The sequence below is a fragment of the Odontesthes bonariensis genome, chromosome 23, assembly GCF_027942865.1.
Source record: "Odontesthes bonariensis isolate fOdoBon6 chromosome 23, fOdoBon6.hap1, whole genome shotgun sequence".
NCBI classification, from domain to species: Eukaryota; Metazoa; Chordata; class Actinopteri; order Atheriniformes; family Atherinopsidae; genus Odontesthes; species Odontesthes bonariensis.
The window spans coordinates 9,329,763-9,346,606 of NC_134528.1; the positions used below are offsets into that span (position 1 = coordinate 9,329,763).

General features: G+C 43.7%; 1 protein-coding gene across 2 annotated transcripts in view; it reads left to right on the plus strand.

Moving 5' to 3' along the window:
* myo1d (myosin 1D) overlaps positions 1-16,844 on the plus strand; it is a 138,298-nt gene continuing 121,454 nt past the window's right edge. Inside the window, exon 1 of one of the 2 annotated variants that reach the window (XM_075456739.1) lies at positions 1-510. In XM_075456739.1, the coding sequence (XP_075312854.1) occupies positions 416-510 (95 nt within the window). In that variant the 5' untranslated portion in view covers positions 1-415. The other variant, XM_075456740.1, reaches the window with a different exon arrangement.

The window sequence follows — 16,844 nt, forward strand, 5'->3', positions numbered from 1 at the left end:
AAACTCCAGGAAAACCCGACGGAGCTGTCGCACGATGTAACGGGACAAAGATACACTTCGGCGAGAAGAGGCAACTTTCTATGGCCATGTGAATGTCTGTGGATCATTTGTACTTTCAAACAGGAAAAAACAAAAAAGGAGAGGGGCGTTAAATACTTCCATAAGGATTTTTTTCTGATAATAATTCTCGAGCTTGATTAATCATGAGTGTAATTCCAATTTGAACTGTGGGACAAATCAAAATGCGCACCGCTTCCAGAGGAGAGGAGGTTCCCGTCTGAAGCACGCCAATGTTCACCTTCTGTCGGCACTTCAGAGCAAGTTCTTGAAGTATTTTTTTTACTTTTTTTTTTTTTTTTTTAGTCCACGAGTTTCGGTTAAAAAAAACGAAAAAAAAAACACTCAAGGTAACAGCATGGCAGAGCACGAGAGCCTGGAGTTTGGAAAGGCAGACTTTGTGCTTTTGGACAACGTGTCGACGGAGGAATTCATGGCCAACCTGAAACTCAGGTAAGACCAACCTGTGGCGTCCCCGGTCAGTCACCTCTGTGCGTAAGAAGCCCCCCAGGCTGGGACAACATGTCACTGAGGGACAGAAATGTAAGGTGACAACTTTTTTTGTTCAGCTTTGGTCCCAATGAATGAAAACACCTCGTCATCAAACCTTTCCGTTCATTTAAAACTTGTCACATTTGACTTCTTCTTTGAGCTGCTTGTGGATGCAGCCACTTTGAACCTTTTTCTTTTTAATTAAAGTTGGTATCTGGGAGCCACTGTGTGCTCTCCTGTTTACGCTTTCTGATCAAACCGGTAATTGCCTTTGAAGAAGAATGTTGTGGGAGACTCCACCCGAGCTGCGCACGCTGCCCTGCTGACCGGTTTCCATCAGCTGTGTTGTGTGACAGAGGCTCAGTGTCGAGCATGATGTCAGCCATGCTCTCTGAATGAAGAGACAGCAGTGTGGTGTGGGGTAATATCACGTTTCTGATGGGCTGTGGCTGGGAATCCGTCTCCCCAGCTCCTCTTCTCACCTCTGCCATCTGTGATGAAAGTGCAAACTGATCCCTGATGTTTAGTGTGTTACTCTGAAGCACGTGACAAAGCAGAAGGTTCTTTTTGTTTTGCAAAAAAAGTGTCTATTTGTGATGAATTGTTTGCATTAAAGTAGACCCAGACATGTTTCTACAGAAGCCCAGAACAGACAAACCAAACTCTGGCTCAAGAGCAGGCCATTTTTTTGAGACCATCATAGTTACTTTAAAGGCATTTAAGGTGGAAGAAGAGACTCAGCTGGCAGTTAGGGCATGCCATCCTATACACTGGACCTGTACGAACATTAAAAGTCGAGGCTTGTTGAAGTCTAATTTAAAAAAAAAAAAAACAGTCAAAACCAAATGTAAGCTAAACAAAAAGCATGTTGCTGTGGCTTTAAAGTTGACAGCTCAGTTAAAACTGGTGCCTCCTCCTTTGGCTGTTCTAACTTGGTAGATTGTAGATTTGTGATGATTTAATGGCAATTTTATGGTAATATACTAAAAAATCCACTTGAAAAAGTTGGGTTGGTGACCTTTGTTCAACACGAACATGGGAATATTCTTAGACCGTGACATGGGACGAGTCCACAAGCTTCCAGGTATTCCTTTTTAAAAGCTTCTGTGCGAACACGTCTGAAAATGCAAAGCCAATACTGTTCATGTGCACTGGTGTGCATGTGTCACTATGCAGGGGAAGCAGAGGGTTTTATCCTGAGCTGGATTCTACAACAACGGGGGAAGTCTGAATGTGAGAAGTTAAACCAGGAGACGAGTCAAAATGATTCCAGAATTATGCAAACTCCTAAAACTTGTTCCAATCGTGATCATTTTTGGATGATGATGATTATTTACATCGATCGAGACGTTCAAATAGTTTCCATCAACCTTTTCGTTAATTTAAAACCAAATTTAACATGCGACTTGTGTGTTTGAGCTGCTTGTGGATGCAGCCACATTGAGCCATTTTTATTAAAGTTAGTAGCTGGGAGCCACTGTGTGCTCTCCTGTTTATGCTTTCTGATCAAACAGGTTAAAAATGACCCTAAAACAGTCTGCTCCATCAGAGCCCATTCCATTCGTGTGTCTGTTTCCCTTCTTCTGCCATGGTTTGTTCACACCAAATGTTTATTTTGAGGCTCTGACCGTCAGCACCTTCCTCTGTTAAAGGGATAGTTCGCCTCTTTTGACATGAAGCTGTATGACATCTCATACTAGCAATATCATTAGCCGCATTCCCACTGTAGGAACCTTTGGCAGTTCCTGTAACCTTTTCAGGAACGGGGCCGTTTTTTCCCGCATTTGCACATACAGGAACTCGGGACCACGGCCCTCAGTTCCTGGAACCATTTCAGCTCCTTCTCCTCAGCTGGGTCTGCTCTGGTTTCCATAGGAACACATCTGACGGAGGTGTTTGGTGGTCGGTAGCTCCGCCCCTTGTCATGTTGTCATGGCTGAAATGTTTCCTCATACGACACGGACACAACCGGCGCGTGTTTAATAAGTTAAACCGACACGTGGTCTCCTTTGTCTGCGGCGCTCTGCTCTCCTTCCTTCTTGAAACCAAGAAGTATGGCCTGCGCTCCATCCTTCGTCTCCTGACTCTCTCTGTGAGCTCTTCCAGCCTCCATGTTAGACGCCCGATGTGATCGTCCATGATTAATATCACCATCATGCAGACCATGAACACGGTGGCCTCCCCGCTCTCCATGTTAGCTTCTTGGTGGTGTTTTTTTCTTCTCTCCTTACTTTTCACTGGTTTTGTTTTGTTTTGTTTTGTTGTTGGATGTGGCACTAAAGTAACACGTCACTGTCGCAGACGGCTGCACCGCATCAGCCCCTATCAGGTCCCGACTCATGTGTGAATGCAAACTGAAACAGTTCCCCTGGAGAAGGGCAGCTATCAGAACGAAATTAGAGGAGGACCGTTCTTAGAACTGCTCTGTCTGAATGCGGCTATTTATGAACATTTTCTTACCCCCTGCTGCGTCCTGTGAGGCGAGTTCCAGCCTCGTTTTAGCGTTGACGAAGGTAGTCCGGCTAGTTGGCTTGGGCCACAAAAATAAAGCGTCTTGCTTCTCAAAACAATATGCGTTCAAAAGAGTAATACATTTGTATCACAAAATCGTTCTCCAGGAAAAAGTCAGACCTCACAATCGCTTGGCACTATTTTCTCTCCCTTCGTATTACTGCCTGCTGTGTAGACCGAGCAGACCGAAGTGCAGACCGAGCAGCAAACACCGTAACAGGCGCGGCTGTCGGCAGAACGCAGTGATACGAAGGGAGAGAAAATAGCGCCAAGCGATTGTGAGGTCTGACTTTTTCCTGGAGAACGATTTTGTGATACAAATGTATTACTCTTTTGAACGCATATTGTTTTGAGAAGAAAAACGCTTCATTTTTGTGGCCCCAGCCAACTAGCCGGACTACCTTCGTCAACGCCAAAACGAGGCTGGAACTCGGCTCACAGGACGCAGCAGGGGGTAAGAAAATGTTCATAAATGATATTGCTAATATGGGATGTCATACAGCTTCATGTCAAAAGAGGCGAACTATCCCTTTAAGGCAAATGAAAGATAACCCAATAACTCGGTGAAGGTGTTTTGTTAAAATTTAAAGCGGCTGAACATCTGTCCCTAAACTAAAAATGTGATTCAAATGAGAACTACGAGCCTAATTGCAATGATTTTACCTCAGTTATTCAGCTCACGCAGCGCAGGTACAATCCTTCTTATGATTTTATTTAGAAGTTGTTGTTGGTAATGATTAACACGGCACTGCGGTGCAGCAAATCATAGAAGGACAGGCGGTAGAAAATGAGCCCTAATCAGGCAGATAACATGGGTGTTTATGACATCGCTCTGGTTTTCACTGCCTGTACCACGACTCTCCCTGAAAGGAGTTCTCCAAAAGGCTTATTTTTTTTCATGGCTTTTAACTGACTGAAAGACTGAAACCTATAGAAAAGGATTTGTCCATATGAAGAAGCTTCCCACATCTGGACACGATGGTGTGCAGAACTATAGATTCATGAGTTTTATTAGGCATGAAGGTGCTGATTGTCAGTTCCACTTAAATATCTCACTACTGGCGGTAGTAACAGTTTAGGGATGCAATGAAAGGTCTTTTCCCTTTGTGGTCCCAGGGGCCAAGCAGAGTCCGCTCAGAGACAATGCTCTCTATCTTAAAATGTTTGTGATCCCCTTTCTTCCCGTGGGGTGAATAAAGGAGTAAAAATGTTATAAACAGGAGCAATATGACCCCGGCCGTGTGTTCGTGTTGTTGCTTCACGTCTAATCCACGGTCAGGATGTCCGCTCTCACCGTCGCTGCTTCTACTTTAAGCATGTTTGAGGATGTTGGACATTTAGGAAAAGCACGCCTGGTTCAATGCTTCAAACTTATGTTGCTGACCAAACTGAGCATTTCAATAAAGTTAGCAGATGTTGTTAAATGATATGCGTGAAAGCCGCTGGCGCCCTCTAAATAAACCTTGTGGAGACCTTTTTTTTGCCGTATTCTGCTTCCACAGTAAGGAGTGAACTTTGAGTCTCTCCACTGGTCTTTGCTCAGTTGAAAGATAAATGGATTCGTGGCTCTCTTTAACAGCAGGACTTTCATTTCTGGAGGAGTCTGATGTTTTTTAGTAAAGTGATCATCAGCAGCTGATACATTTAGGGCTGCATATTACTCGCAGTAGATTTTCAGGATGTCTGAAGATTTCAGATCACTCTGGTTTATGATTTGAAGTTCCAGGTGTACAAGCGCGCATGTTTTATAGAGGACATACTCATTCTGGTTAACAATGTTTTTACAGCCATACTTTTTAAATTAGATCAGCCTATGTGGTGTGAACGGTAGCTCCGGCTGCCGGGCGAGACGACTTGAGAGCAACCAGACAGCACCAGGCCTCATTTCCCCACTCTGTCCCAGTTTCTGTCTGTTTGTTTTCCCTCCAGCGAGACGGCTCGGTCCGGAGGTGGCGTGTGCAGATTGTTATTTGTAGAGGGTGTGACCGGCCAGGAGTGCTTCCTTTTTTGCCCCTGCAGTCCGAGGCTGTGCGCATTCATGCAGGCATTTGGGAGTGGACCACTTGCAGAACGGATGCAGAGGGGCATCTAACCCTCTCCATTCGTCCAGCTGCAGTTATCCAAAACAGAAAAAGGGCTGGAAAGCACATCTGCCTGCCTGTGCAAGTCAACGTTTACTTTGTTTGACTTGAAGCTGAACTGTGTGGCCTGTTCCACAGAGCCTCCCATTCTCAAAATAGAGCTCTGCAGATGCCCAGATTTTTTTTTTATTTTTTTGTACAGATGCCTGCTTAGATAAATGTCCATGCCAAATTCCTGCTGCGTCTTGGGAATTTTGTCAGCAGATAAGACTCGGGCAAAAACTGTGTTTATGTCGAAGAATTATCTGATATTTCAATAAATAGGACTCACGACTGCCAGGAAGATTCAGCAGGTTAAATAAACTAAAAGTTTACATAGAATCAGACAGATGTATTTAGTGCTGTGTGATTGAACCTCCTATAGGATGCCAGTTAGCAGGTTTTCACACGGTTTTATGGTTCTTCTCACGAGCTCTGAGGTGCCTTCTTTACATGAGCACAGGCATTTATTTCTTATAGACTGTCACAGAAGAGCAGCCCTGGGTAAAGGCTCTCTGCACGCTGCAGATCTGACATCCTGTGAAACATCCTAAATGTCTTTATATGGCAGCATTGTTTAGTCTGCTACTTGGAATCCAGGGAAAAAAAAAAAAATCCCTTTAAATGCTGCGTTTTTCCCAAACAATTATAGATCATGGGAGGATCTTTTCCTCCTTTCAGCACAATGATTGTTTGATATTCCAGGTTACGACACTTAAATGCTGACTTTTTTGTTTATTTATGCGCCAGATTAACGAAAACAGGACCAGGCTGTTCGTTTTAATCTTGCTCACGAAGGATTAATCGTTGGGTCCCTATGAAAGTGAAGCCAGACTGATCCGTTCCCAGCTCCAAAAAAGTGTGAATAAAAACAGAATGCAAAGATTTGCGCATCTCATAAACCATTCTTGTCTGATATGGGATTCCATTCACTTTATTAATACTTAGTTGCTGAAGTATAAAACCTAATTAAAGATGCTTTAAAATGGAGTAAAAAAAAAAAATCAGCTGACAAACATCTGGAAAGTTGAAATGTTCATGGAAAGCTTCAGAGATTAATGAGTTGGGGTTCTTTTTTTAAGCTTGACCACCACATGTGGTCAACGAGCTCTGCAATCCCTCCTCCTTCCCTGTTATTTCACTTTCTATCCACATTGTCTTAAAGTTGCGTTAAGGCCTCTGTATGCTTTTACTGTCGCTATCCGTCAATCCAACTCCGAGGTCACGGAGAGGCTGTTAAACCTTTCGAAGTTCTCCGTCGGGATGTCGGATACGCAAGGCAGTTCACCTCCCGATCAGTAGGCGTCGCTATGTTAAACGACCCAATCTCGCGACGTCTATCCTGAAAGTCGTTGATTGATTGTTCACCTCCCACCTCCCGTTCCACTCCTCACAGTGAACAATGGCGACCGAGAGAGAAAGACTGTTGTTGGAGTTGGAGCTTGTTGATGTTGAAATGCAAATAATTTTGACCAAATGTTGACCGGCACACAGTAAACTCTTTCAAACATGGCGGTGTTGTTGTTCTGAGAGGAAGGAGCTAAACCGGAAAAGTGATTCCGGAAATTATGTTGTTAGCCGACTAAACACAACCCTTGCGAGTCTCTGTCACCTCAACGGATAGATGGCAAGCAATGGAGAGCGTCTTCGGGAGGGTTTCCGTCGACGGAGACCCCTCTCCACTCTCCGTAGATGACCATAAATCAGCCTTTAGTTGATGATCAAGGTAAGAAAGGGTTTAAACTTTCTCTATTTTTTTGCTGCTCTGTATCCTCGACACCTCCTTTTCAGCTCATCCGGATTTGAGGTCTTATTCCGCGCATTACTTGTACTGTAAAATCTCAATTAGCTGCACCCCCATGCAGGCTACTTTTCTGTTGCCATGGTTACGCATCATAACAGATGTGTATTTTTTGTTTCACGATCCTCCAAATTGGTTAAAGGTCTTGACTGCAGGCTGGTCAGTCCAGCATCTGGACTCTTCTGCTACGAAGCCGCGCTGTTGGAGTAGATGCAGGGTGTGGTTTAACTTTGTCTTGCTGAGATATGAAAGAGACGTTGTCTGGATTGGAGCAGATGTTGCTCTGACCTCGGAACAGTTTTCCACTTTGCCTCAGTTAATCATAAATTAGATTTTGTCCAGTGTTTCTGTGTCACGTTCACATGTAGCTTCATCTTTCCATGATAGCGCTTTAACCTGCATTTCTGGGGGTGGAAGCGTTCCTGAGCCCTTGCACTGATTTCGGTGACGGGATCTCGTGTCTGTTTTTAATGCAGAAGCTGCCTGTGGGCCTGAAGATCAAGGACATCCAATTCTGAAGAGAATTCAAGAATGTCTACAAATTGATTTAATCTTCTGATGGTATTATATACTGTAAATGATGGAGTATTCAACCACTTCCTGCTGATTTAATGTCGAGAAGCATTATTTTGAAATTTCTACAGCTTGGGGACCATTTCATTGCAGATTGCTGGACCGCTGGCCATCTTTACTCCTGAGAGACTCTGCCTCTGGAAGGTGCTCTTTTTGTACCCAATCATGTTACTGACCTGTTGCCAATTAACCTTGTTTCTCCAGCTGTTTCTGCCGTTTGTTGCCCCTGTTCAGCTTTTTTTGAGACCTGATGCTGATGAGCGAATATTTTTCATCTCACTTATAACAGTTGATATGTTTTCTGTGCTCTGTAGTGAATACAGTATTTCCAGTTCATTGCATTTCAACCTTTCTGTGATTAGGATTGTACCTGACAAAGCTCAGATTGCCTTCGATGAGGTCAGCCGCACACTTTGTGTTCAACCTGAACTGAAAAGATTCTTGGGCTCTCCATTAATTCTGAACCCTGTTATTATATTTTTCCTCTTGTGGGTGAAAGATGCCTCTAAAGGCTCCTGTTTGTTTTACTGTATGAACCGCTGTGAGTGATTTAACCTTTGAACTCATCTATGAGGAGTTAAAAGGGACTTTGAACAGGAAGTCTCCAATAATATAGAGAAGGCCAGCAGAGCAGGAAAGCTGGCATTTCCCCTGCCTTTGCTCCTCGTATTTCATTGTTTCCTGCAGCCTCTCCCCGGCTCGGTTGGGAAACTTATGCCAATACATGCGAGTTTCAAAACAAGGAGCGATTCTATTCTCAGATAGCACAGATGCATGCTCCTAAAAGCTGAATAACTCACAGTTCTGACTTAGCAAAGTTGAGATTGTCACTCTATTTCAAGTGTTTCCTGGATTTGGCCTTAAAATTGCTTGGGAAATTGTTTTCATGTGGTGTTTAAGGAACAATGGCTCTTCTGTTTTTAACTGCTCAAACTGCAGGTGGAAGAGAAGAGGTGTGGTGCAGAAAGAGACTAAACCCAACTCTGCCTCTTTTCATCCTGCAAGATAAACACAGGGATCAAAACGGCCTTGTAGAGTAAGGATTAGCAGGCAGAGACGCCCATGGTTAAATGTTTCCTTGTTTTCTGTTTGTGTCCCTCTCAGCGTTAAAGGTATTTACATTTGGCATGTTGAGCTCAGGGTCTCGCCCTTTGCTGGATCCCTCTTTATTTACTTTTTCATGCCTCTGTTCGCTCCTCTGCAATAAAACCAAAGTCCATGTGTAAGAGGCGCAGAGCTGGCTGACATGTAAGCTGCAGCAAAGATGAAAACGGTGATAGTGTGCAGCAGATGCCTCGAAGAATATTTAATCCCAACCCTCTTATTAAAGTTTTTCCCTCCTCGCAGTGGTCAGTGACTGGAAGTCAAATATTTCAAGATGAATGCTGAGATAGAGGCTGTTCTCTTATTTGTTTCCTGCTCATTTGTGCAGCAACTCATGCCAAGACCAACAGCGGTGGAGTCTGATGTCAATTACAGTCAAAGACTCTGGGATACGGGACCTGAAGCAGATTACAGGGACATTGTGTCAGCAAAGTGTTACTTTTATGCTGCAGAAGCTAAACACTCAGAAAACTCCTTATTATTCGGTAACCCAGACTGGCAGAAAGATTTCTTTGCTAACCGTGAAGAAAAAGCGTCTCCTTTGAGCTGATTCGTAGAGGCCCTTTGAGAAATGCCTCGTAGGCCTGCGCCTCTGCAATCCAGCAGTGAGAAGTCCAGTCTCGCCACAAGAAATTCCATACAACCGTCTGTAATCTGAAACACATTACCGTCCCTACATAAACAGGGGCTGCATTTGAGTAGCTTTATTCCCCTCGAAAATAGGTTCACCAGCTCTCAGCGATGTCTTATTTGTGGACCGACTGATTTAGCAGGCGAGGTCAGTCGCAGGCCGTCCAGCTTTTAGTCTCCTTTTTTTTAGGTGTCCTTACATCTGGTTGCCAATTTTCACAAATGTCTCTTACTTGTTCTGCAGTGTAATATTCATATCTTGCTTATGTAGGATACGTCAAATATGACGTTTATAGGTGATGGGAACCGAGAACCGGCTCCCAGTAGTTAATCCGCCTGCCTAACGATCCCGTTTATAGGTTCTGCTAACGTCTGACGCATTTGCGCGACGACGTCATGTGCACGTTTCGTATTTTGGCTCAGAACGTTTCCAACATGGCGTGGAGGCAGTAGCGCTCCAAAGTTTGGTTATATTTCCCAAAAAGGACAATACTAGGGCCAGTTGCAACACGTGCAGAGTTTTGGTTACATCAAAGGGGGAAATACCTCCAACCTGCTGAAGCATTTGACCACACAGCATGCAGCTACTTTGCACCAATGTAAAGTCTTTGACTCGCTGCTAAGCGATGGCGGCGACTCCCGCGGGGGGAGTATAGAGGTATATATTGTTCTATAAAACCCTGGATGAGAATCGATAAGCGATATCGAAAATGGAACCGGAATTGCTAAATTCTTAACAATTCCCATCCCTCCCGAACACACTTGTTGGGAAACATGACGTAATGTTAATAAATGTTGCCTATATGACGACTTTTTGCTTTGTCTTTTGTAGTGGAGGGTTCCAGAGTTCCAGCCTATCACCGCACTGCAACACAGATTGTTCTCTTCCTTCTAGAAAGCTTCTACTCTGAAGTAGAACAAGAAAAAGACTCCAAATAAGCAGTTCTAGGAACTACAATCAGCTCCAGCTTCTTTGGTTTGGAAACGGAAAACAAGGGGAACTGCATTAGTTATAAGAACTCAGAAAACGTTCCTGCTGTCTGATTTTACTTTTAAAACTCAGTTTTGGACTTATTGTGCAGAAACTATCCAATTTTCTTCCTTGGAGACATGGATGCCAAGTTGATAAAATGCAGAATTTTGTTGTAAAATCTTAAGAGGAATCTTAATATCATATTTTCTAATCAAAAGGATCATTATTGTCCACCATGACTAATATTGGAACGTGTTTTAATGTACAAATGGACTTAAAAACTTCAAAAAATGCAAATCTATCATTGAAGTTTTCAGACTTTATTGATTAATTTATTGCATTTTAAGCTGTTGTGTATAATTTTGGGGCTCCGTGAACAATTTTCACTGATGCTGTTTCACACGGGGGAGTCGCATGCAAACCGCCTGGCTGGTGAGGCAACCGCATCCTCGGTCTGCAACATTACACCCAGACAAAAGTTCCCTGCAGCCTTGTTCTCAGTTCTACACACACACACACACGACATGATGCATTCACACCATTCCTATCTCCTATCCGAATCTGACTCACTGAGGAATGAGTGTAGCATTCTTCAGGAATGGGCCCGTGTGACATTGTGCGAAGGAATCCCCGATGATGTGTATGGCCTCGTGGTGATGTTAATGTTTGGTTTTAAGCCTCTGAGTCTTCCATTGTGTGTCCTAAGCTGCTGTGATGTCATTCTCCGGTTCTTTTGTCGCTGCATTGTTGTCTTCTCCACCTGTTGGCGCTGCGCCCTGAGTCGCTGTGGGGGTGGAGCAGCTTACTCACTTTCACAGCCAGCACATTCAACTTGAAGTGACTCACATGGACACTGGGCTCCAATGCTTCCTGTCATGTCATGTTTCTGTTGTGCTCCATTAGGGAAGTCTTTATCAGTTCCTCTCGGGAGACCTATTGAGAGATGGTTTTAAAAAGAGCTAGAATGGGAAGAAGAATGGGTATGACGTCTTTGGCTTTGAGGAGTTACTCTACTAGAGCTTCAGCTGGAATCATTTTTCTTTTTTTTCTTGTTTTTAATCAGTCGATATCGATGTATATCGGGTCCATAACTTTTAGCATCCACTTGAACCACTTATTTTCCACTGTGCGTATTGGTATCATGTCTTTTGCAGTACCGGAGAGTTTTGTTACGAGCTTCAAAAAGACGACATTTGGAGGTAAGCTAACGGTTGCTAACGCTAGCTTTTATTATCCGCGTTATGACGCTTCCAGTGACGACACTCATCGCCCAATCAGTGGAAGGCAGTCGGCTGACGTCACGTTTTAGTAACGCTTCGGCCCACTTGGAACCAGGGCTGAGGTGATACGGAAAATCGTCCCGGTTGCAGGTACGGCGTGCTAGTGGAAACAAGCAATAGCACGCCGAAGCAAGCTAGTGGAAAAGCGCCATTTGTGTCATACGGCGCTGGATGAAGCAGACTTTCTGGTCTTCTGTTGCTGCTACACAGGCGTTGTTATCGGGGGAAGATTAGCACTTGTTCTGGGGTGTGTTTGTAAAAGTTTGCATTCTCCGTGCTCAAACCCTGGATGTATTATAAGTGGATACAGCGCCGCCTCTCAGCCGGCACGCCGATTTGTTTTCCCAGTGGCCACTTGTGGTATTGCAACAAAAAAATCCTCTTAGGCCCAAAAAGCATTTTTCCCATAGACCGCAATAGTAAAAGAGATGCCTGTAAAACTGTTCACAGGATGCCTCCAGCTGTAACCGCTGTTATTTCCTAATCTTTGTATTCTATATTTTTAAGTCATGGACTTTTTATCCGTCAAAATGTTTTCTAAGAAAGACCCAGAAAAGTCTCTTTTCCCAGCGTGACGTCACAGCTGTGTACGTGCACTGTGATGTGTATGTATGTGCACGTCCTCATCGCCCCGGGGCACGATGGGAGGCCCCAAAGCATCATGGGGGGTGACTCTACTGCGCATGCTCTGTGGGCCACATAACGCGGAGGTAAACCCGGAAGTCAGAAACTTTTTCGGCGTATGTGCCAGGCGAGCAACTCTATTGAAATCAACGGCGGCCATTTTGCAGTCCGGTATCCAGATAATATAATAAATCCATGGCTCAAACGGGTGGGGCTGCTTCAGGTGATGAAACAGATTAGCGGTATTCCCCGCGGCTCAACTTTCGTTCTCATTGGCTGTTCATGTTGTTTGTCAAAAGATGGATTAATGTTAATCTATGGAAAAGTATATAGACCATGTTTCATATCTCTATTGAGGAAAAGTTATTCCTCGATAGCTATCGTTTTATCGCCCAGCCCTAGATGGAAGTTATTAATCAATTAGTTGTCAACTACTACATTTATACTCTAGACTATTTTGATGATCAGCGCATCACTTTGTGTAATTCTTCGAAGGAAACATCCAAATTCTTTAATTGGTTAGTAAAGTTTGATTTTTGCAAACAGAAAACACACCAGAAAAAAATCAGCTATGGTCAAACGGGCCTCGGTGCTTTGCACATGCTCCAAAGCTCCATCTTTCTGCTTCCATTAATAAAAACATTAAAGTGTACTAATACACCCAATAAAGCTGTTCTTGTGCTCATATTGTTGTAGGTGCTAAAAGCATTTCAAGACCGCTGCTCTTCACTATTAAAATCCTAATTTTATACTGAACAGAACATTTAACTGCATCATCTGATTATTTTGTAGATTATTTTCTTAGTTGCCTACAGGAACCATAAATCCAGCTTAATTTACCATAAACCGAGGCGGTTTGGGAACACTTTCCAACATTCTGTCCAAAAGCCAATTCAATTCTGTTTAGCACAGTTTTACTATTGTTGAGACAAACAGAGAATTAAAACCTGAGATCATTTGGCTGAACTAAATCATCAGGGTTTGATTATTTAATTAATCAGCATTTATTTGCTGTTTGACTTTAAAGTGGTAAATAATCGTCTATTTCTTGCCTCCTGCTTCACTGTTCTGCTGCAGTTATCCTGCTTCTGTTCTCCTCCCTTTTTGTCCTTTTAGCCTTCAAGGATAGAAGTAATTGCCCTTTCCTGAAATAGCATGTTGAGTAATGTCTGGTTCTTTTGGACTGGGTCATTTCTCTCTTTTTTTTCTTTTTCTTCTTATATTCTGTTTCTTCAAATCCATCCAGTCATTCTTTTTCATAGCCAAACCCACAGTGATTTTTACATCAGCTGCTGCTGGCGTAAGTGTTTTAAAGTGCAAACAGGTTCGGAATCAGGCCCGCAGCCAACCCAAAAACCCGCCACCACCCTCCCTTAATTTCTCCTGGACCTAATATTGGGTAGGAAAACAAAATTAGTGTGTCTGATGATGTTATAGTATAGATAGTATATCTTGTGAATGCAATGTGCACGTGTAAAGAGGTCGTGTTGGGAAGCTGCACTCCCAGCCAGCAGAGGAAAGGAAGGTCAGCCACCTGATCTGCAGTCAGCCTGGCAACACATGGCTCCCATTTCCCTCAAGTATCCAGACCTGCCAGCCTCCTGGGAACATCCTGCAGTGTGATTTAGAGGAAGTTGTGCTGCTAAGCACCATGAACCATGGCTCTTATAGCTTTGTGTTTGTGTGTGCCTGCTGCAGCACTCATGTAAAGGGGACAAAGGGGCGAGATCACAGATTTAGAAATTTAGAAAAGTTAACACAAATCGACACCCACATGCCAAGATGTACACTTATTCTTCAAGATTAGTGCTTTGTGACCATTATCTACTCTAGTTAAATGTCACCTGTGTTATTTGGAGTGCTTTTTCTGTATTTGCTGAATATTTTACCGTTGTGGTTGGAGGGTTTAATGTTTTGCATGTATTTGCAGCACAGCTGCCATGAAACTGATGATGCACTAGAGTTTGTACAACTAACCCTGAGACGCCACTTTATCCTCCAACTCAGCATGAACCCTCTCAGACGAGCTTTCTGTCCTTTCTTTAAGTATTCTTCAGGAATAGTTCTCCAGGCTTCTTGAAGGACATCCCAAAGCTCTTCTTTGGATGTGGGCTGCCTTTTGTTCCGTTCTCTGCCAACATGATCCCACACTGCTTCAGTAATGTTGAGCTCCGGGCTCTGGGGAGGATTCATCCCTCCATCAGACCTGCTGCCACTGATTTTCAGCCCACTTCTTGTGTCCTTTGGCACAGCTCAGCCTTTTCTCCCTGTTTCCCTTCCTTAAGAACGGCTTCTTGACAGCCACCCTTCCATGGAGCCCATTTCTGATGAGGCTTGGGCCAACAGCAGATGGATCAGCTGAAGGTCCAGATGCATCTCTCAGCTCCTGTGTCAGGTCTTTGCTGGAGTTTTTCCTCTCACTTTCAGATCCTGTTCATCTGCTGTAGATAGTTCTTTAGGCCTGACACTTCTTCTTTTGTCCTCCACTTGTCCAGTTTCCTCAAATGTTTTGAGGACACACTGCACACCATGCTGAGATATGCCAAGTTTTCAGCTAACAGCTCTTTGGGAATCACCTTGTTGCTGCAGAAATCCTGTTTTCTGTCTGTCAGACTGTGTTATCTTTGCTGTTTTTCACAGATGCAGCTAAAGAAATGGGAACAAATGATGTGTCTCTGTGACAGGCTGCTGGGAACAAAGTGCCTAAAGATCCAATTAAAATGGCTTCTTTGCTAAGTTGTCTGTTATGTGTGGACACAACGCTGGTTCATCCCTTGAGTTAGGAGCCTTTTTTATGAAGACTCCTCCAGAATACAACGCCACGTATACAGCATGAGCAGCATCGTCTATGTCTCAGTGTGGATTTGTTTCTAATGTGATAACAGACCATTGCTATCATCTGTATCTCTCAGACAGTCGTGGCATTTTTAGAGGACAAAATAAAAAGTGTTTCGTCTTCAAACGAGACACAATGAGGATAATAAGATAAGGTAAGAGGATTCATTCAGGAGATATGATCTGACTGTCATTTGAGTTCACAGTAGATGAAATCCTCTCAGAAGCCGTCTCACTGCCCCAGCCCTGTTCCTGAAAAGCTGCTCTGGTAGCAAATAACCCACATCACCTCTTCTGATTTGGGTTAAAGAGTGATGAGGGCCTCGGGGAGGGTGGATGTCTAATGTGTTGATGGGCTACGTCTCCTGCCGACAGTCTGGGAGCTGCTGTTCAGCACTAAGCATCGGAAAATCCCCTGATGCAGAGCCCAGATGTCTGCTGGCTGCAGACCGTGAAGAAGGCCTCCGTCACTCCGTACATGATAGAGGGAGGAGCAGAAGGGCAACACTGTGGGGCTGACTCATTTCTGGGTGCTTCCATAAGTTAGAACAGCACTGATATGTGTGAGATGAATGTCAGTACCTCACCTTCATCACGCACTGTAGCAGCGGCTCTCCCTGTCTTTTAAACTGTATATCCTTCTTAATATAGGTGATTAAAGGGATAGTTCGCCTCTTTTGACATGAAGCTGTATGACATCCCATATTAGTAATATCATTTATGAACATTTTCTTACCCCCTGCTGCGTCCTGTGAGCAGAGTTCCAGCCTCGTTTTAGCGTTGAAGAAGGTAGTCCGGCTAGTTGGCTGGGGTTTAAAAAATAAAGCATTTTGCTTCTCAAAACAATATGCGTTCAAAAGAGTAATACATTTGCATCACAAAATCGTCCCTCCAGAAAAAGTCAGACCTCACAATCGCTTGGCCCTATTTTCTCTCCCTTCATATACAGCCCTTTACAGACAATCCTTACGATGTACCAAAGTGCTTTACAGCAGGTAATAAATAAAGAGAAGAATAAGTAAAAACAATAAAAGAACGGTGAAAGCAATAGAATATAACAAAATCGAATAAGATAAAGGTGTCATCATACTACTGGGTATTAAAAGCAATCCTAAATTTGTAGGTTTTTAGCCTAGATTTGAAGAGGCCCAGGATAAGACACAGCTGGACGGGGGGCTTATTCCAGAGCCTGGGGGCAGCTTTGGGAAAAGGCTCGGCCACCCCAGGGTTTGTGTTCTGACCTGGGCACTTCCAGCAGAAACTGATCTGTTGACCTCAGATAAATACGATGGGGTGAGGCCGTTAAGAGCTTCAAAAACAAACATTAAAAGTTTAAAATCAATTCTATAAAGGACAGGAAGCCAATGGAGGGAGTTAAGAAAAAAGATTAAGCCGTACAAACCGTACAAAGTGTCAGTTGAGCCATATCTAAAGGGTTGTACCCAGCTTCAGTACATCGGTCTGTCACATTCGATCCCTCGTGTCATGTCTCTGGACTCGTCCCACCTCACTTCTCAGGATATGAGAATGTTATGTTTTATTCTTATGCCTTGATGCAGGCGTCGGCTGTAGCTGAAGGCATGAATTCATCCGCTAAATCTGGAAAAATTTCACACAATTCTTGGGGGGGTTTTTTGGATAAAATGACTGCATTTCATATTCCCACTGTTGCCCTGGTTGTAAAGCTGCAGCTTGGTTTGAAACGGCTTTGAGGCCATTTTCATTTGAGAAATCTCCGGTGTCTGAAACTGATACAAATCAAACGATAAAACCTGCTGTCATGTGACCAGGCCCATGGTCTGAACTGAAATTGTGATAGATTTGGTTAAATTTTAAGGCTTGGG